The sequence below is a fragment of the Lepus europaeus genome, unplaced genomic scaffold (genome assembly GCF_033115175.1).
Source record: "Lepus europaeus isolate LE1 unplaced genomic scaffold, mLepTim1.pri SCAFFOLD_445, whole genome shotgun sequence".
Taxonomy (NCBI): Eukaryota; Metazoa; Chordata; class Mammalia; order Lagomorpha; family Leporidae; genus Lepus; species Lepus europaeus.
Window position 1 is genome coordinate 30,817 of NW_026909322.1, and position 21,034 is coordinate 51,850.

The 21,034-nt window shown below is 69.6% G+C and overlaps 1 protein-coding gene across 2 annotated transcripts in view; it reads right to left on the reverse strand.

Moving 5' to 3' along the window:
• Positions 1 to 21,034, reverse strand: part of KDM4B (lysine demethylase 4B) — a 65,096-nt gene that overhangs the window by 28,054 nt on the left and 16,008 nt on the right. For both annotated transcript variants that reach the window (XM_062185523.1, XM_062185522.1), the window contains exons 5-7: positions 14,449 to 14,498; positions 12,836 to 12,939; positions 9,192 to 9,329 (exon numbers count right to left, since the gene is read on the reverse strand). In XM_062185523.1, coding sequence (XP_062041507.1) covers positions 9,192 to 9,329; positions 12,836 to 12,939; positions 14,449 to 14,498 — 292 coding nt within the window. The remainder of the gene's footprint in view (positions 1 to 9,191; positions 9,330 to 12,835; positions 12,940 to 14,448; positions 14,499 to 21,034) is intronic.

Below are 21,034 nucleotides of genomic sequence, written 5' to 3' on the forward strand. Positions count from 1 at the left end.
GCCGCAGGCCGGGCGCCAGGCCGAGCTGAAAGCCCGTTTGAAGGCCTGGACGCTGGAATGGAGGGTAGCAGCCCAGGCTAGACCACAGATGCGATCATCAAACCCAGGCAAAATGGCCTCCGACGTGGAGCCCGGAGCGAGGTCCTGGGCGTCGGAACCAGGGTGCGTCGCGCGGGACCAGGTCTGAGTGACCGCGGCCAGTGCCAGCTCCAGCCCCAAGAGGCTTAGGCGTGGCTGGGACCAAAAGGGCCGACGGGGCCGCCGCTGGGAAGCAGGGCGCGGGGAGCAGTGCCGGCCGAGCGCTCTCCTGGGCTGCAGGGACGGGCGCTGGGCCCTGCCAACCTGCCCACAGCAGCCTGAGTGGGTCTGGTCCCGCCCTGCCCGCAGCAGCCTGCGTGGGTCTGGTCCCGCCCTGCCGCCCTGCCCACAGCAGCCTGAGTGGGTCTGGTCCCGCCCTGCCGCCCTGCCCACAGCAGCCTGAGTGGGTCTGGTCCCGCCCTGCCGCCCTGCCCACAGCAGCCTGAGTGGGTCTGGTCCCGCCCTGCCCACAGCAGCCTGAGTGGGTCTGGTCCCGCCCTGCCCACAGCAGCCTGAGTGGGTCTGGTCCCGCCCTGCCGCCCTGCCCACAGCAGCCTGAGTGGGTCTGGTCCTGCCCTGCCCACAGCAGCCTGAGTGGGTCTGGTCCCGCCCTGCCCACAGCAGCCTGAGTGGGTCTGGTCCCGCCCTGCCCGCAGCAGCTGGGGTGGGGCTGCTCCCTTCTCCCGCCCCTCACCCACCCCAGGACCCTCGGCTGACTGAGCCTCAGGACCACCAGGGTCCCCGAGAGCGAGAGCGGAAGCGACCTACATCACGTTCCGTAGGGCGGCTGTGCCCCCGCGGCCTCCCTCAGGACCGGGTCACACAGGACGGTCCCCTTCCATCCCCACAGTTCCCCTCCGCGGGACTGACATGGCTCCTGACAGGGGACACCGGAGCCCCCCGTGGGCGGGCCTGGGCTGAGTGATCACTGGCCAGAGGCTTACCATGACACAGCTGTCACTCATGACGGACAGGCCTCGTCCAAGGCCTCTGCTTCCTGCTGCCCAGATCAGGCCAGAGAGCTGGGGGCAGCATGGCTGTCGCCACACCCATGAGACTGATGCAATGAACAGGCCCAGGGCCGCGATGCGGCTGAGTTCCGAGGCCCGGAGGAGGGCACGGAGCGCGGGGCCTGTGCCGCCGGCGGGCAGAGCACACGCACAGCAGAGGTGGGGTGAGGGCTGGTCCCAGAGCCCCCCAGGTGCCCCCACGCCCAACAGGGCACCGCGCCAACGGCACCTCTGGCTTCAAGGGAAGTGAACACGCCCTTCTCAGGAATAGATGTGGGCACCCGGCAGGCTGGGGCTCTTCCCGCTGCACCCCACTGCGCTCCGCTCACCTGCCCTGCCCTGGGCCCCCCCAGCTTCAGCTCTCAGCCCCACCCCTGGTGACGTCCCCCAGGCCCCCAGCACCCCCGCGGCACCCAGCTCCCCTCCCGAGGCAGACACGTGCAGGACAGGAAGTGGGCAGCCAGGGAGGAAGCGGGCAGGTGCAGGGGGAGCCAGCTCTCCACAAGAAAGCCAAGGCGGCACCTGACGCACACCCCAGGTCGCAGCAGCCCCAGGTCCTTTGGAAATGGGGCGGGGCTGTCCCAGGGCCCCCACCTCCACCCACCTGCATTCGGAGACCTCTCAAGGCAGGGTCCGGGCTGGGGGCCCCAAGCTGAGCGCCGGGCACGGTCTGGCCTCCCGGGGGAGCCCTGAAGAGGCTGCTGCGGGTCCCCGGTGGCGGCACACACGGCCCCACGGCAGATCCCCAGGCAGCCTCGTGAGCTCAAGACAGGCACGCGTGAGCACAGGGAGGGGCAGGCTGTGGGGAGCAGGGAGGGAGCAGGGGAGTGGGGAGGGAGGAGGAGAGGGGAGGAGGGAGGGGGGAGAGGGGAGGGAGGAGAAGGAGAAGGGGAGGGGAGGGGGAGGGGGAGAAGGGAAGAGGGAGGGGGGAGGGAGCAGGGAGAGAGCAGGGGAGTGGGGGAGAAAGCAGGGGAGAGGGAGCGGGCACAAGCAGGGTCCTGCAGCACTGAGGGGGACAGAGGGGAAGGTGGTCACGGTGCCTTACAGGGATCGTCCCAGAACCCCCTGGAGAGGGCGCCCGCGGGCCGGGAGGGCGGGGAGCAGGCCCGCGGCGCCCTCTGCTTTCCCAGGGACCCGCTGTAGGCACGGGCCTGGCCTTGCCCGCATCACGGCCCACAGCACAGCGGGAGGGGCAGCTCCTCTGTCGCCAGTAGCCTTTGACTGCGGAGCCCAGAGTCCCGGGACCCGCGTCACAGTCCCGGCTGGAGGCGGCAGGGATGACCCAAGTCCTTGGTCCCCACCACCCACGGGGGAGCCCGGATGGAGCTCCTGGCTCCCGGCTTCAGCTCCAGCTGTTGTGGGATTTGGGGACTAAGTCAGCAGAAAGAGCTTCGCTCACGCACAAATACATTTTTAAAACCGCAGAGATTCCCGTGTGTGCTAACCCCGCCCCCAGGACAGGGGGCGCCCCGTCCCGCCCTCCACTTGCACTTCCTCCAGCCACTCCGCTCCACGCCCCCTCCTGGGATGCCCCGCCTCCTCTCTGCTCCCAGGACAGGCAGGGCTGATGGGACTCTGGGCACAGAAACGCCACCTGTGACGGAGGCGGAAGCCCAGGGCCCGGGCTGGCCACAGCAGGGGAGACCACGCCACGCCACCGGGCCCGGCTGGGAGGGACGGGCATGGCGTGGAGACAGGCCCTGTCCGCTCTGCCTGCCCGTGGCGAGGGGTCTCTGGCCGCCACTCAGCACTGGGGGCCCTGCTGGAATCTGGTCCCCGGGGAAGGGGACAGCAGGCTCCTCTCTGTCTGCTGGGTCCCACGCGGGCGGCTCCCGCAAGCTCACAGCCCAGGAGCTCCCAGGCCCCTTGCTCCAGTCAGTGCAGGGGGAGGGCGCCCACGAAGGAGCGAGGCGGGGGCGCTCGACCCCCGAGCGTCAGTCAGAGGCCCTGTCTCTCTAGGAGGCTGAGCAGCCATTAGGATCTGCTCATGTAAAATGGCACAGCAGAGAGGGGAGAGCGGCTCCCCCCCCCAGAGATTATTAACCGCGGCTCAGTAAAACCGCCAGCCCAGCAGCGTCTGACCGCGGGGGCCCTGACGCCTCATCACGCAGCCGCGCCGGGAACCAGGGCGGAACATTCAGGACACACGTGTGCGGCTGGTGCAGGGCTGGGGCGGAGCAGGGGCGCCCCAGCAGCAGAGGGGCATGAGGGCAAAGCCGTCACCCAGCCTCAACACGCCCACGCCTGGATGACGCCCCACGGGACGTCCCCGAGGTGCCGGGAACACGCCTGAAGCTGCGGTGTGTGCTGGCCGCCGGCGGCCGCGGAGGCACAGGCTACGTGGCTGGGTTTGACTGCATCTGACCAGTTGCCATCAGTGTGCCGTGTGGCAATGCCTCTGTGCTGGGAGTGCGGCCGTGTCCCCGCGCTGGCTGCCCTGGTTTCTGTGTTGGGCCGCACTGCCCATGCCCGGGCACCTGAGCCCCTGCAGCCCCGCCTCCCCTCCGTCCCCAAGTCCCACGGGCCTCAACTGTCCCTCCTCCATGCCTCGGCCTCACGCTGACCCGCACAAGCCACCAGGGCTCCCACTGCCCCTCCCTCCCGGGGGCCAACGGGGACCCCTCTTCCTGCTGAGATGCCCAACACCCCCCAAGGATGAGCCCTAACCTCTCGGGCCGGGCGAGCCCACACTGCCGCCCCTGCTCCTCTGCCTGCCCGGCCCCTCCTCCCATGCTGTCCAGCCCGGGGCCTCGGGAGGACTCCCCGGGACAGGTGGGAAGAGCTGCATGAGGTCGGACCAGGGACAGGTGGGCACTAGCCCAAGGCCTGTGTCCTCGTAGGAGCACCCGGGGGAGGGAGGCTGGGGTCAGGAGGCGGAGGGAGGGTGGTGCCCCGGGGCTGGAGAGACCTCTGCTGCCCAGCCCAGCTCGGGGACTCGGCCATGGCAGCCCCAGGACGGCAGAGGCTGGCTCCGGCACAGCACCGTCGCCGGGCCACCCTCCTCCTCCTCAGGCAGCGCCATGGCCGGCGCCACACCCCTCAGCCCCCTAAGCGTTAAACACCCAGGGAAGGCAGAGCCCGCCCCGCCGCCCCTGCTGGCTGCGGCCCCGTTTCCCCGGTTTCTGATGCAATTAACGGCTCGCGAGAGCCTCTGACAAACTGGTTCATTAGGAAACCCGCCAGCAGCGCTGCATAAACACAACAATTAGGCGCCAGCTCCAGCCCCCGCTGGTCCTCGTCCTCCCAGGTCCTGCCTCCCAGCAGCGCGAGAGGCTCCCTGCTGCCCCACGCCCGGCACGGCACCCCCGCCCCAGCCGCCCCCCCAGACCCGCACCGTCAACCCGGCCCCTTTCTCAGCCACAGAGGCCTCGTCTGCCTGCCCCACGGCCCGGTTCTGCCGGCCTCAGCCCACCGGGGCGCATCTCGCCCTGCCCCCCGCAGCTGGCCTGAGATGGCCCAGCCCGGCCCACCACCTGCAGCGGGGCTCCTGCCTGCCCGTCGGCGTGGGAAGCGACCACACAACCACAGCCACGAGTGCGGGCGCTCCTGTGCCTGCTGTGCCCCACAGGTGCTGCCCAAACAATTCCCACAGCGGACAAGGACTGCTCTGGGCTGTAGAGGGGGCAGGGCTGGCACCTGGGGGGGCTCAGCTCTGTGCTCCCGCCCCCGCCCTATCTGGGAAGAGGTCTGGGGCCACAGCAGGGCAGATGCTCAGGGCCCCGCAGGTTTCCTGGCATCCAGCGGGTTACAGCTCAGCCCCAGGGGCCGGGAGGCCCAGCTGACCCAAGCTGAGACCGAGAGGCCTGTGGGCTCCCCCCCCCCCCCCGCCGCTCCCTGCGTGTGACCCTGGGGCGTCCACTCCCTGCTTCCCAGGCTCTTTGGTCACTCCGTGTGCGCGGTGAGGAGAGCCAGCCCCTGGCTAAGACACGAACCCTCTCTGACGAGCACAACACTTGGTCAGCCGCTCGGTCCCGGCCCGCCCTGGGCTCTCGGTCAGCCGCTCGGTCCCGGCCCGCCCTGGGCTCTCGGTCAGCCGCTCCGTCCCGGCCCGCCCTGGGCTGTCGGTCAGCTGCTCGGTCCCGGCCCGCCCTGGGCTCTCGGTCAGCCGCTCGGTCCCGGCCCGCCCTGGGCCGTCTCCAGACCGCCCCCTCGGGGTCACCGCTCCGGACGGGCGGCACGAACACCGGTCAGGACGCAGAGCGACCCACTGGTTCTGGTGCCGGTGCCAAGCACCGGATGGCTCTGGTCAGCCTCGCTCGGTCCTCCCGCACCTCCAATGGCCTTCGGAACGCTGAGCTCAACGTCGCCAGAGACGGTGAGACAGGGCGGAGCCGGGAGAAGTGCAGGATTGACCGCACCACCCCTCCCCCGACACCGGGCCCCAGCCCTGGCTGCTATCCATCAGACGGCCAGAGAAGCAGAGGGATGGACGCGGCACCCGGGCACCCGGGATCGGGGGCGGGGGCGGCAGCTCCTGGGCCCGCAGCCCCTTCCTGCCCGCCCTCCCCTGCACGCACACCTTCTGCCACCTCCCTGGGCGCGGGTTAATCACTCGAGCAGGCGGCAGCATCACCACACGTTCCACAGCGGCAGGAACCGGTGGCTCCCGTCCACAGTAATCCAGCTGCCTGCAGCCCGGCCTGGGGGTTCAGGAGCGGCCCCTCCCGGCCTGCACCCTGTGCCCGCCCTGGTGGACCGGCTGCCTCCAGCCTGACGGGGGGGGGGGGGGCCCTGGGCCGGTGGCCGTCCCTGGGGACCCGAGGCCGTCTGTCCTCCCTGGGTGCTGGGCTGGCGGAAACCCAGTTAAGTGCACCGGGCTCCCGGCCGCACGCAGCCGGCTCTCGGTCTCTCCCGTTGTGTGAAGTCTGCTGTCAGCTCTGCCCGGCAGCGTCTCGGGGTCGCCAGCGAGAAGAGACCCCTCTGCCGAGTGCGCCCAGCACCAGCCACGGCCGCGCCGCCTTAGACCGCTCGGCGTGTGGCCGTGTAGGACCAGTTCAAGCTCAGAGGGGAGGCTGGGGGCGCACATCCCGCTTCCCCCGAGTGAAGTGGCAGCGTCCCTCTGACCTGCCCATTAGCAATCCCACTGAGAGCCAGCCTGAGCGGGGCCCAGGGGCTGCTCCAGCCCCACACGGACACGGCAGCCATCACCCTGGGGTCACTCGGGGGGCAGGGGACTGTCAGCCTCCCGACCCCGCCAAAGCTCACGCTCCAAGTGGGACCAGGCAGACAGCAGAGGGTCAGCTGGGCCCGCCCCCTCTGGGGGAGGGGCTGGCAGTCACTTGACCTCTGTGAGGCTGAAGGTCAGCTCAGCGCTCTAGGAGGAGCCAGCCGAGGGGGTGGGGCGGGTGGAGAGGAGAGCACCCCTCTGCTGGCTCACTCCCCAGTGCCCACCCTGGCCAGGTCAAAGCTGGAGCCGGGACAAAGCCAGGGCTCAGCGCAGGTGAGGGCCTCTCGGGTTGTGTCTCCACCGCCCAGCAGAACAGCAGAGGGCTACGCCGGCGGCAAGGCCGTCTCAGAGCTGCAGCCCTGGGGTGAGGTGGCTGCTCTCCACAGGCCCCGCCCTGGGGAGACGTCGCCCAGCGCCCTGGACACAGAGGCCCTGCCTGGGCCATGGCGCCCATCCCGTCCCGCTCTCCGACGGGCAGGCGGTGGGCTCCACTCAGCCGAATGAACCTGAGAACGCGCTTCCTTCCCCAGCGCAGCGGCAGAGGGCCCCAGTGCTCGGAGCCGGGGGTCTGTCCCCAGGTGGGGGGCCCGTTAGCAGGGCTGCCCGGCGAGGGTCAGGGCTGCTGACCGAGCCTGTGCTGGGCCTCCCGCAGAAGCCTCCTGAGACAGGCGGAGCCGGCCGCGCCGAGCAGCCAGCGCCGGACACGCACCCCCGCACCCCCGCACCCCCGGGACGTCTGTGGCCGCCAGGCCTGGGGTGCTCCTAGCACACAGTGGGCAGGGCCAGGACGCTGCCCGGTGCCCTGCGTCCTGCTCATCTCTTCCTTCGACCCCAGACAGCCCTGAGCAGCCCTGGGAGGGCCCCGAGGGGACGATCTGAGTCCAGCCACACCAGGCAGGGGTGGGCTGCAGAGGGGCGACAGGGCCACCCCCTCCCTGCCGCCTCCGACAGCCCCGGCTCTGGGTGCAGCTGAGAGTTCAGCCGAAGGTGAGACTCAGCCCCGAGGGCTCTCAAGACCCTGTGGGACACTCTGTGGGTGGGGGCGGTGGGGCGCAGGTGCCACGGTGCCCAGCCTGGCCTGCCGGTGCCTCCCTCTGTCCAGGGCGCACGGCCAGTGCTGGGGCTGCAGGCCAGCACACGGGCGTCAGGCCCAGCGTGCAGACAGTGAGCCTGGCAGATCCAGCCGGCGGCCCCGGTGCAGCCCCGGTGCAGCCCCAACCACCAACAGCTGAGCACACAGGCACAGAGCAAGACAGGGAAGGGACAGTGGGGGGGGGGGTGGGGACGAACAAGTTAAGAAGTCTCCAGAACTCAGGGCATCCAGACCCCTGCCGGCGGGACTTCCAGTGGGTGCAGAGATGCTCCCGGAGCACAGGCCTGGGCCCCGGCTGCAGGGGAGGCCCACCGCGGCTGCCTCTTCCCGCGTCCACAGCAACACAGCGGGACCCCTGCACTGAGCCCTGGGGGCTCCCGGGCCGGGCCGGACCACATCACAGCGGGGGCTGGGGCAGCCTCGGGGCTCGGAGAGGCAGCGGCACCTGGACGGCAGCCCGGAACTGAGCTGGCTCAGCGCCGCGAGTGCCTGTTAGGTAATTTCACGCTACGCCGCCCAACAGGGTAAGCGTGGCGCCCACCTGAGGCTGCGCTTCCCAAACATCGCTGTTTGTGAACACACGGCTGAACCCCAAATTGCTTTTACTATCTGGGCCGTCCCTCGGCCCCGCTGCCGACTCAGCTCTGCCGGCACCTCCAGAAGCCCCCGCCGCCCCGGGTCCCGCAGGCAACAAACACTGCACAGTCAAGACACAATCGCCCCCAACCTGCGCCAGAGACCACCCCGGGCCTCCGCACACAGCAGCCCCCTCCGCCAGCGGGCCAGCCATCTCCTTCCCAAAGCACGCCGGCGGCGAGGCCAGAAAAACCAACGACCGACAAGGGGCAGCTGTCCGTCCAGACAGCGCCGCCTGATCAGCGTCCACTTCTCCGGAACCACGTCAGAAAAGGAGGGGCCGGCACTGTGGCGCAGCGGGTAAAGCCAGCACCTGCAGTGCCGGCATCCCACATGGGTGCCGGTTCGAGTCCCGGCTGCTCCACTTCCCATGCAGCTCTCTGCTATGGCCTAGGAAAGCAGTGGGCGATGGCCCAAGTCCTTGGGCCCCTGCACCTGCATGGGAGACCCGGATGGAGCTCCTGGCTCCTGGCTTCAGATCCACCCAGCTCTGGCCATCACGGCCATTTGGGGCTGAGCCCCTCCACGCAGCCCGGCCTGGGGAAGCCCCAGGGCTCTCACCACAGCCGGCAAGCACAGGTCCAGCAGGAAGCCCCCCGTGGCGGGCACCCTGCTGAGGCCTGGCGTCACAAGAGACCGGGAGGGTGGGGGCTGGGTGCACCCCTGCCCTGCCCGGCAGTGCCCCATACTCCCCGGCTGTCCACGGAAACCCCACAGAAGGGCACGCACAGGGCTGGGAGGAACTCAGAAAAGCACTCCATTCCGAGGTCAAGTTTGCTGGCCGAAGGCCGTCTGAGACGGGGAAAGGCAAATCTCTGGGCGGGGTGGGGGTGGGGTAGGGGTGTGAACAAGGTCTCCCAGCCTCTCCCTAGCCCAGGGCCCCGTCCACAAGCACCCCTGGGCTCTCCCGTGGCTGTGGGCACCCGCAGGGCCCGGCCGCCCCTGCAGCAAGGCATCCAACTTCACACGCTCCTGGGCACCTCAGAGCACCCACGCCAGGCAGCTGAACGAGGCGGAGAGCAGCCCGGGCTGCCCACGCCCGCCCACCCGCCCGCTTCACCCCTGGACAGCCTGCAAGGCTGGGAGGGCTCCGGGCCCTCTCATGTCCCCGAGCGGCACGCGCAGCCGTCACATGGCCCTGGCCGTGGCCGCGGAAGCAGAGGGGGACCCCGCCCCGCCGAGGCCCTCTCAGTGCCCGAGCCCTTACCTGAGTGGCCACTTTGCCGTAATCAATCCAGCGCAGGGTGGCGAAGTTGGTGGATTCGGCACAGTTGAATCCATGGTTGAACCCGGCATGGTAGCCATAGGGGAAGGTGATCATGAACTCCCCGGCCTCCTGCGTGATCTGAGGAGCCAAAGGCAGACAGGTGAGGAGGGGCCGTCAGCAGAGGGTGCAGACCACACACGGGGGCCACCGCGACGCAGCGGGCGCCTGGACTCAGGACACCCAGCAGCTCGGCGAAGCCAAGGGGAATTCTGGGAAAGTCTGCCGGCTCCAGCCCCGTGTCCCACGGAGGTTATAAAGGGTGCAGTGAGGGGCCGGACTCTTTCCGTGGGTGAGCAGCCAGACGCAGCCGGGGTCCTCCGGCTGGGGGCCACGTGCAGTGAGGGTGGGGTCTCCTGCCCTCCTGCCCAGGCGGCCGGTGCGGAGGGCTGGCAGGAGCTACAGAGCCCTCTGGAGACGAGACGGGGTGTCACGGGACAGCGTGCTGCCCTTGCACGCAGAGGACGTGCGGCTGTGTCCCGGCAGGGGCATCAGGAGGTCGGAGCGAGCACGGATCAGCTCTCCAGAGCAAGGCTTGCAGGCCGCCTGGACCCCAGGCCGCGCAGGCCTCCGAAACAGACCCAGGCCACAGAGCTGGCCGTGCGTGACGGGCAGGCTCCCCACAACCGCAGACACCCAGGGCCTGAGGGGAAGGGAGGGTGCAGCCCGTCCCTGGGAGCCCCCGCTGAGCCCACTCTGCGGCCAGCTGCCCAGCGGTGAGGACGGCACTTAGGAAGAGCGAGGGCCACAGCAGCTGCGATCAGGCCGCTCGCCACGTCCTGGGACACGGGACAGGTGCTTCTCGGGAGGGGCCCACGGGCTGAGCCTCAGGCGTGGGAACAGGCTCATTGCGCCTCCGTGGTTCTCTGCCGTGGGCGTCACGCTTCTGTCTGGCCGTGGAGCAGGCACCCGTGAGCCTGGTGGCTTCTGCCTGGGCCGTCTGGGAGAGGCACGTCACCTCGCGGCCCGGCGGCACCCCCGGCATGTGCACTGCCCCATGGGCGGCCACCTCGCTGTTTGCCATTCCTGAGAGCTGCCGGGACGCCCGCGCCCAGTCGGCCCGAAGGCCTGTGTTTCCGTTTCCACCGTCTGCGACTGCCCCGCGGCCCTGCCATGGCTGTGGCTGTGGCTGTGGCTGTGGCTGTGGCTGCGCCCGGCACCGCCCAATCTGAGCTCTCTCCCCGGAAGCCTGCGCCGAGCGCTTTGCCCTCTCCCGGCTGCTGGTCTTCCTTGCTGCCGTGGGAGCCCGGGCTGCGTGTCCTCACTCCCTTGGGAGGGGCACAAGAACCACTGGACCCTGGGGGGGTCGGCGCAGCAAGACTTCCAGAAATCCACTGAAACCGGCACGGCTTGGAGAAAAGCCAGCCCCTAAGAACACGACGACGTTCTTCTTCTACACTTAATTAATCGCGCCTCTCACGGGAAGTCGGTGTGCATTAAGTTGTATTTTTTTTTATTTTATTTTTTTGACAGGCAGAGTGGACAGTGAGAGAGAGAGAGAGACAGAGAGGAAGGTCTTCCTTTTGCCGTTGGTTCACCCTCCAATGGCCACTGCGGCCAGCGCACCGCGCTGATCCGATGGCAGGAGCCAGGTGCTTCTCCTGGTCTCCCATGGGGTGCAGGGCCCAAGCACTTGGGCCATCCTCCACTGCCTTCCTGGCCACAGCAGAGAGCTGGCCTGGAAGAGGGGCAAACGGGACAGGATCAGTTGCCCCGACCGGGACTAGAACCCGGTGTGCCGGTGCCACAAGGCAGAGGATTAGCCTAGTGAGCCGCGGCGCCGGCCACTAAGTTGTATTTTTAAGCTCCTGTCCCAATGACAGCCGAGTGCAGGGGAACACAGAGCAGGGTGGGGCCAAGGCCCTGGTGGAGCTCCGGGAGGCACAGGGCGGGGCAGAGGGCAGGGCATGGGCAGAGTAGACAGGGGTGGGGCAGACAGAGGGCGGGGCAGACTGGGGTGGGGCAGATGGAGGGTGGGGCAGATGGAGGGCGGGGCAGACGGGGGCGGGGCAGCGGTCTCCTGCAAACGCACAAGCCGGACTGTCCTATCCTCTCGAGCCCGAGCCTGCTGGCCGTCCGGGGCCAAGCTGGACAGCCCCCGCGGGCCCAGCCAGACGCACTGGCGCAGAGCCAGGCGGCGAGCCCCGCCCCACCCTGCACGGAGCCGCCACAGAAGGGGAACCGCGTTCCCTCAGACCGTCTGGGAGCTGGGGCGCCTGCCCTCCAGGACCCTGGGTCCCCGCTGTCAGCGCACGATCAGGGGCCCCGCGCGAGGCTCTCGGGGAGGCGGCGGCTCCGCCAGCTTGGCAGGATAGACGAGGAAGTCGACGGCAGACTACAGAAATACACACTTTTAATTACTGAAGAGCCGGGCTATTGATCTGCTGCTCCTTCCAGGAGCAAATACCGTCACACCGATTTCTAAGTCGAGAGCACAGGCCGCCAGGGGCTCGGCAGGGGCCACCCCTCCCCACCCTGCTCCCCAGGGCCCGGTCCCTCACGGGAAACCACCACAAGGCCCCTTGCAGCGCCGCCCCGTGCAGCCCTGGGCTGCCTTGGTTCAAGGCCAGGCATTCTGTCCCCACACCGCGGAGCCAGACCCTGGCCAGGGAGGGAGGCAGGCTTCTCCCCGGCAAGTGCTGACCCAGAGAGCGTTCTGGACTAACTGGCCAGAAACCCACACTGCTCCCTTGCACGTGCCGACCGGCTGTGTGCACTTCCCAGAGGACAGAGGCGCCGGGCAGGGGACCAGGGAACCACCCATCTCACCGGCTCCCACCCAGGAAGGCAGCCGCCCGGCTCACCAGGCCCCGCCGGCCACGCCAGGGGCAACGTCCGACATGCAGCCGCAGCCGCTCAGCGCTGGGGGCGGGGAGCCAGTGCCCGTCACAGAGCTCAATTCCGGCCTCACGGAAGCCAGAGGCCGCAGCCCCGAGGGTCCTCTCCCTCTCACCCCGGTTCCCGCCCAATGTCTGCAAACCCACCCGGGAGCCCCCGGGCCCAGCCTGGCCCACCACCGCCCCTGAGGTGCCGGGCCCCTGCCGAGGAAGAGCAGGCCACGCACACCCCTGCCGGCCAGCTCGCTGTTCTAGAACCTTCTCCGGGGCTGTCCGCACCCCTGCCGGCTCCTGTTCCAGACCCTCCTCCGGGGCTGTCCGCAACCCTGCCGGCTCCTGTTCCAGACCCTCCTCCGTGGCCAGGGCCCACACATCCTCCAAGGCTGTCCACACCCCTGCTGGCCAGCTCGCTGTTCTAGACCCTCCTCCGGGGCTGTCCGCACCCCTGCCAGCTCGCTGTTCTAGAACCTTCTCCGGGGCTGTCCGCACCCCTGCCAGCTCCTGTTCCAGACCCTCCTCCGTGGCCAGGGCCCACACCTTCTCCACGGCTGTCCACACCCCTGCCGGCCAGCTCGTTGTTCTAGAACCTTCTCCGTGGCCAGGGCCCACACCTTCTCCAGGGCTGTCCGCACCCCTGCCGGCTCCTGTTCCAGACCCTCCTCCGGGGCTGTCCGCACCCCTGCCGGCTCCTGTTCCAGACCCTCCTCCGGGGCTGTCCGCACCCCTGCCGGCTCGCGGGCCCACACCTACCCGGCTGAAGGGGATCCCGTATTTCTTCAGGATGATGGGAGAGATGAGGGTCATCTTGTGCCGCAGGAAGGCGTCGCAGCCCTGCGAGCTGCCGGGGAAGAACCCTAGGGCGGGAAAGACCAGCGTGAGCCTGCCAGGCAGACCGCCCGCGGGACACACAGCCCCCAGAGGAACCAGCGAGCTGTGCCCCGGGGCACGGGCAGGACACCTCAGGCTGCGCTAGGCCACACTCCACAGCCAGCCGTGCAGACCCCCCACGTCCTCCCCTGGCCAACACGAGGGCGCAGCGTGGGAGGAAGACCCGGGCAAGCCGACGTTCCAGGGCCTGATGAGCCGGCAACAGGGGAAGTGCACCCCTCCCCCCCAGGCACCTTCCCTCAAGGCCACGGGGGCCACGGACCATCCTGGGGAGAACCAAGCTGACAAAGACAGGCGGGGCCGGCGCCGTGGCCAGCGGGTTACTCCTCCGCCTACAGCTCCGCATCCCGCATGGGCGTCGGGCCGAGCCGTGGCCGCTCCCCGTGGCAGTGGGGCGCACACGCACACGCACACGCACATGTCTAAGCCTGCAGACAGGGGCTCGCGCCGAGCCGGCGGGGCAGCGGGTTCTGGGAAGCTGGGGAGGCTGGGCCCACCAACCTTCCCCGCACTGCCGCATTTCAATTAGAGTTCCGAGGGCCTGCCCCTTCCTCTTCTTAATGCGCGGCCTAAGTGGCTCTCATTAAAGCTCTAATAAAGGTGGGTGATTGGCGCCAACCGCGCCAGCACAGCACCGCTCTCGCGGCGAGCCCAGCCCGTCCCACCGTCTCCTGCGGTGACATCTGGGCCCACCGCCAGGGGCTCCCATTACTGCCAAGGCAGGGCAGGGCCCTCAGCCGGGGGTCAACAGTCGGGGCCAGGCCCCTGAATTCTCAGCGGGAGCCTGCCTCGCTGAGCTCCCCATCGCCAAGAACCAGGCGACAGCGCCCAGCGGCGGGGGCCCACGGAGCACGGTTCCTCGTGGGCTGCTCGCCCTGCCCCAGCAGCCAGATCTGGCCGGGCCCCTGGGACAGGCTGAGTGTGCTGGTGCTGGCCCAGCCCCCCGAGGTGCAGCCGCGGCCTCCCCAGCTTGCTCCCGGATCAGCCCCCACCTTCACTGCTAACAGAAAGGCCACACTGAGCGACAACGCCTGGCCACGCCCCCCTGTGCGGTCTCAGTCGGTGCGGAGCTCTGACCACAGCGCCCGTCTCTGTGTGGCTTTCCAGCCATGATCGGCGGAGTGACTGCCCTGGGAGTCGCTCTCGCCCAGCTGCCCTGCCTCCATGGGGACACACCAGGGTGCCGGCTGGGAGGGACAGCCCCGCCCATCACCCAGCTGGCCCGAGCCCTGATCCTGCGAGCCCCACAGGGACTCAGCCTCTCCCAGGCACCTGGGAGCCACCTGGCACTCGTCAGGAGCCCTGGGGTTCCGCCCAGCCAAGCCGGCAGGCGCCAGGACAGGGAAGTGCACCCGGGCCCCTCCCTCCACCCCAGGCAGCCTGGGCACCGCGCAGCAGGGGCGAGGGAGGTGGCAGGTGAGGAGCAGCCCGCCCTGGGCGCCCACAGCCGCCCCGCACCAGCCACGGACACCTACCGATGGCCAGCCGCTCCAGGCGCTTGCCGTGCTCCGGCGGGATGGCGTACCTACGGGGAAAGGGCACGTCAGACACAGGCTCCTGCGGCCGCGGCAGCACAGGAGCCGGCGGCCGGAGGAATATGGACAGCACCGAACCTCAAGAGACCAAAATCAAAAAGCCCAGGAAACCATGGGCTGGGAACCATGGGGAGGGGCGCGCCAGAGCCCGGAACAGGGGCCTGTCGCCCTCCAGGCCGCGGCGCCCGCTCCCCGTCCCCGGGAGCCAGGGAGGAGAACCTCCCTGCGGCTCCTCTCTTCTCCCTGCTCCCACTTGTCTCCCACGTGAGGCAGCCGTGGCACCGCCATCCACAGCAAGAGCGAGGCGAGGCCACGGTGCAGGCGGCGGGCGGTGGCCCTGGGTGCACAGGATGCCAGGGGCCAGACGTGCCAGCCCTCGTGAGACGCCAGGCACCAGACATCTGGGGACACGTGGTCGCCATGACTGGGGGAGGGGTGCTCCTGCTGGGGGGGTGCCCAAGGCAGCTCCGCCCCCACGCAGGGACCCAGGCCAGGTACCCAGGCGGCCCCCACAGATCCAGGCCGGGTCCCCACGCGGCCCCCACAGATCCAGGCCGGGTCCCCACGCGGCCCCCATGCAGGGACCCAGGCCAGGTACCCAGGCCAGGTACCCAGGCGGCCCCCACAGATCCAGGCCGGGTACCCACGCGGCCCCCACAGATCCAGGCCGGGTACCCACGCGGCCCCCACAGATCCAGGCCGGGTCCCCACGCGGCCCCCATGCAGGGACCCAGGCCAGGTACCCAGGCCAGGTACCCAGGCGGCCCCCACAGATCCAGGCCGGGTACCCACGCGGCCCCCACAGAGATCCAGGCCAGGTACCCAGGCGGCCCCCACAGAGATCCAGGCCGGGTACCCAGGCGGCCTGTCGCCATTTCCACACAGAGGACAAGCGCGAGCCCCGCGCCCCCACGCGGGGAGGCGAGCATCCTGTCTTCCGGGAAGACCCCAGGCCTGCAGGGAGCTGATTCATGGCTGCGCGGCTGCCATGACTAACGCAGTCCCCAGCCTACAATGCTGCTGCCATTTAATTACCGCCTGTAATTGGGAGTTGTAAAGATAAGATTAATTGAATCTGGTGGATGTTAAAAGTTTAATACATTGGAACGCGGCTTCTCTGTTATCGGCAAGTACAGAAGGCAGCCCCGCGAGAGCAGCTCCTGGCGGGAGGGGCACAGCCGCCGGCACCAGGCTCTGTGCCTGCCGCCAGCACCGGCCCTGCAGCGGAGACGCGCAGAGCGCCGAGGCCCACCCGTCCATCACGAGGCTGGCGCAGGCCCTGCCACCGGTGCCTGGGAGCCGCTGGGGTGGGGGGGCACGCACACCCAGGCCCGCTGGGTGCCCTGGGCAGCCAGGTGTGACAGAAGCCGCAGCTGAGCCAGGGCAGACGGAGGGAGGACACGGCCAGCACTGGTGGCCTTTCAGGGCCCGTGGGCACCAGGCTGGGTGGGGCCCAGGGGAGCCCTGCGAGCCAGCGCCCGGGGCCCCCCTGATGCTACCGGGGGCAGCGCGGGCCAGAGGTGGTTGGTTGGCGGCCAAACCTGGAGGCGGGGGGGCACCTGTCTGGCTGCCAGCGAACCCTTTCTTGGGGCTCTGAGCAAGGTGGGCTTAGGAGTCGCCAGCACAGGCCCTGGGAGCCCGGGCCTCATCACGAGGTCACACTTCACGGCCAACACAGCCTGCTCTGCCGCCTGCGACCCTGGGGGGCCGCTTTCTGGACGCAGCAGCCCCCAGGTCCGGCACGCCCAGGGGCCCGTCCGGCTCGGGGTGGACAGCGGGCGGCCCCTGGCTGCTTTGCCTCCTCACGGGCCACGCGTGCAGCCCCGCACGGCCTGACCTGCCCCCTCTGGTTTGCCTGCTGGCACCGCCAGCCACATCTCACCCTCCTGAGCCCTGCAGGCCCGGGCGGCCCCCCTCAGGCAGCACCTAGGGCCCTAACTCCCTCACTGGGAAGTCACAAGGCGCCCGAGCCGCCAGGGGCTGCTCCCGGAGGGACAGGCAGGACAGGCCCCGCCCCCTCCAATCACTGGCCCCCCAAAAAAGGCAAGGGCAAAGGCTGGGCAGCTTCGCGGCCTCCACGTCCGGAGAGGCCCGCTGGCTGCCGGGAGCTGCGGAGGCCGCGCCCGGCCCCGGCTGCAGGAGCCTGGCTGCGCCCCTGTGCGGTAGCTGGCCCGCGTGTGGCCAGGCTGGGCAGCGCAGGGGAACGGCGACCCCGGGGTGGGGCAGTGGCAGGGCCGGGCCGGTCTTCCCGGCGGCCATGCGGGATGCTATTAATAGTGTTAATTTTCCCGGTGTTTTGTTTATTCCCCTGGAATGGCTTGATGGATGTGAATAATTATCAGACTATAAAAGCCAGCAAACGTGCTATTTTCTATCGCTCTAAATCATCAAACAAATGAAGTGAGAAACAGCATTTCTGAATATAATTTTCCCCTCTAATGGCTTAGAATTATTACCAAGAACAATGGAAATAAATAAGCCACTGTCTGTGCGTTAAGAACTAAATGAGTGTGTCGGGGAGTGGGACCCCCGGCGCCTGGCGCGCGGCCCTCTGCCGGGGTGGCCCGGGCCGGCTCTGCGGAAAGGGGCGGGAGCTGCAGGCGGCCCTGTGCACCCCCGGCCTCACCAGCCCTGCGTGGGCCCACCTGTCCTGGCAAACACGTCTGACCTCTAAGTGGAGGCGGAGCCCGCCCTGCTCCCTGGGCCCAGACAGGGACCCCTCGGTGGGCCCGCCTCTCACTCCTGCTGCGGGGTGCTGGGCTCCCAGGTCAGGGGTCTGAAATCGTACCCACCGCCTGGGGGCTCAGGGGAGGAGATGGGACGCCAGCCCCTCTCCACCCTGACTCCCACGGCTTCTTGCTGGCGAGGAGGCCGCCTGGTGGGCAGGGGCTGCCGCGGGACGCGTGCCCAGGGCGGGGGTCCGCCCGGAGCCCTGTGCAAATGTCAGCTTAGCCCGGGGCGAGCTGGAGGGGAGGAAGCTAATTTCACAGTGTGTGCACCAGGCCCGTCGCCAGCCGGCTCACGCACTCATGGTGGACACAAACAGGGAGCAGGGCTGACGCACGCCACACTGGGCGCACACGCGGGCAGCCCGGGGCAGGGGAGCAAAAGCCTCGAATCCGTCCACGCCCCAGCGAGGTCTGCACGCTCAGCGGGAGAGCGGGCTGGCGGGACCACGGGCTGCACCTCCCCTGAATCCCCAGAGCGAGGTCCCACAGGAGCCGGTACAGCGCCCGCTGGGGCTCTCCACGCCCAGGGCAGCAGGCGCCCCTGCACCTGCGGGCGGGCGGGCGGGCGGGCAGCAGGAGCAGGGGCCACAACTGCCTTTGCACTGTGACCCCGGAGACGCACGTGGGCGCCCACACATGCACACAGGTTCCCGCACATGCATGTGGGTGCCCACATCACGGCTGAAACGTAGCAGCAGCCCTGCCCACAGCCCGCCGGCGGGACGCGGTCACGGGAAACACCCAGGCCCCAGGCTTGTCCCCGAGTTTGACGGCAGCCGGCAGGGAAGCCGGGGCAAGGGGCGGCCTGCAGGAGGAGGGAGGCAAGAGGAGAGGAGTGGGTTTGAGCTACCGGGCAGCCCGGGTCCGCTCCCCGACGGCTCGGCCTGGCCGCACACCTTCCCCAAGAGCCCGGAGTGGACGCCTGCCTGCTCCTCAGGAAATCCCGGCCTTGGCTGCCCAGCAGGCCCTAGCGCCGGCCCGGTGCTGCGAGACACAACCCCGTGCTCGTGTGGGAGCCAGGATCGCGGGCGCGTGGCTTGTGCCCAGGAAGGAAGCCCCGGAGCCGAGCTGAGCCGGGGTGTTATCTGTGACAGATCGCTGCAGGGGACAATAGGCCATGGATCGGTATCTCCGCCAGCCCTGCTGTGATGTCAAATAATGACATTTCACAGCAGAGCCCTGAGGCGGGGGCTCAGGCCGCACAGGGAGCTCAGGGGCAGCACCGGCCACAGTGGCTGCTTGAGGCCCTGAGGTGGCGGCTGCCGGGGCTCCCCACAGGCTATAGCTCAGCACTATCCCCGGCTGCCCTCAGTGGATGGGCGGAGCCTCAGGCCAGCAGAGGGGTCTGCTCTGACCCCAGCCCTGGGGGCGGAGCCTCAGGCCAGCAGACGGGTCTGCTCTGACCCCAGCCCTGGGGGCGGAGCCTCAGGCCAGCAGACGGGTCTGCTCTGACCCCAGCCCTGGGGGCGGAGCCTCAGGCCAGCAGACGGGTCTGCTCTGACCCCAGCCCCGGGTCAGCTCAGCTGGGGCTGTTTTTATGGTCCGGAGAGACCAAGGCTGCAAGGTCACGGCTCAGGGCCAGAGCAGGCGCCGGTGACAGGCAGTGGTACAGAGGGGTGGCCCATGTGTGGGTCTAGCGTGGGCCCTTAACCCATGGCAGCCTCCCATCCCCTTCTAAACAGCCTGGGTGTTGGCTCCTGCAGCCACCAGGGGGCAGCCGCCCCGCCCCGCCCACCTATCCCCAAAGCCCCTCCAGCGCTGTGTGGACCTGAGCAGGGGACGCCCCCAGCCCCCAGGACCATTTCTGCTCAAATACACAGCACGGCTGACCAGGAGGGAACCAGGACAGGGTGGCACAACAGGGCCTGAGAGGGCCAGGGCCGCTGGCGACAGGCGCGGGCGAGGGGACAGCCGGGGACAGCCGCCCCTCGGGCCCAGCGTCAGCCAGAAGGAAGGAGCCACCCAAGAAGGAACAAGGAGCCGCCAGCCTGCAGCCTGCTCACGGGCAGGGGGACGCGGCCCACGGCCGAGGGCAGCCCAGACTCCCCCGGGGTGGGCTGGCGCGTGGGCCTCTCCGTCACGCACACCTGCTGCTCTGTGTCAGGACACACGCACCCTCTCCATCCCAGGACCGGCCTCGGAAGGTGTGCGGGCGCCCCCGGCTGACACACGGCCCTCTCCATCCCAGGACCGGCCTCGGAAGGCGTGCGGGCGCCCCCGGCTGACACACGGCCCTCTCCATCCCAGGACCGGCCTCGGAAGGCGTGCGGGCGCCCCCGGCTGACACACGGTCCTCTCCATCCCAGGACCGGCCTCGGAAGGCGTGCGGGCGCCCCCGGCTGACACACGGTCCTCTCCATCCCAGGACCGGCCTCGGAAGGCGTGCGGGTGCCCCCGGCTGACACACGCACCTGTCTGTGCCCCAGCTGAGCCCCAGACAGGGCCCTCCGTGGCTCAGGGCACTGCTCGGGGCTCTGGGTGCTGGTGGGGCGACGCTCACCGGGGTGAAGCAGGCATGGGGAGGAGAGGCAGGCGGCTCACGCCCGGCAGGGGAGCTGCTGCACTGAGGCCCTCAGACGCCCGCCCTGCCCACCCCACCCCACCTTCACCCCTGGGGGGCGGCCCTGGGGCAATGCACACTCCCCACCACTGTGTTTCCAAAAAATACAGAGGAACCTGCCATGGGAAGCAGACTCTGCCTGAGAGCCCACCCTACAGGGGCTGGGGCCCCGCGGCCTCAGCCCCGACAGCCTGAACACTTCCTGTCTCCAGGCTGCCCGGTGAGCCACTGGAACGGGAGCCCACGACCAGCGAGGATTCCGCCACTCGCCCGGCACCGCCACGGGCGCCCACGCACCACAGCCGGGTGCACCCCTTGCAAGTCCAAAGCGCCCACTTGGAACAAAAGGCTCGGAAGCAAAAGTCCATCTGCTCCTGCCAGACCCTGCCAGCACACGGAGCGACCACAGGCCTGTGCCCAGACGCACGGACGCCCCAGGGTCCAGAGCCTGCCAGCACACGGAGCGACCACAGGCCTGCGCCCGGACGCCCGGACACCCCAGGGTCCAGAGCCTGCCAGCACACGGAGCGACCACAGGCCTGCGCCCGGACGCACGGACGCCCCAGGGTCCAGACCCTGCCAGCACACGGAGCGACCACAGGCCTGCGCCCGGACGCACGGACGCCCCAGGGTCCAGACCCTGCCAGCACACGGAGCGACCACAGGCCTGCGCCCGGACGCCCGGACGCCCCAGGGTCCAGACCCTGCCAGCACACGGGGCGACCACAGGCCTGCGCCCGGACGCCCCAGGGTCCAGACCGTGCCAGCACACGGAGCGACCACAGGCCTGCGCCCGGACGCACGGACACCCCAGGGTCCAGAGCCTGCCAGCACACGGAGCGACCACAGGCCTGCGCCCAGATGCACGGACGCCCCAGGGTCCAGACCGTGCCAGCACACGGAGCGACCACAGGCCTGCGCCCGGACGCACGGACACCCCAGGGTCCAGAGCCTGCCAGCACACGGAGCAACCACAGGCCTGCGCCCGGACGCCCCAGGGTCCAGAGCCTGCCAGCACACGGAGCGACCACAGGCCTGCGCCCGGACGCCCCAGGGTCCAGAGCCTGCCAGCACACGGAGCGACCACAGGCCTGTGCCCGGACGCCCCAGGGTCCAGAGCCTGCCAGCACACGGAGCGACCACAGGCCTGCGCCCGGACGCCCGGACGCCCCAGGGTCCAGACCCTGCCAGCACACGGAGCGACCACAGGCCTGCGCCCGGACGCCCCAGGGTCCAG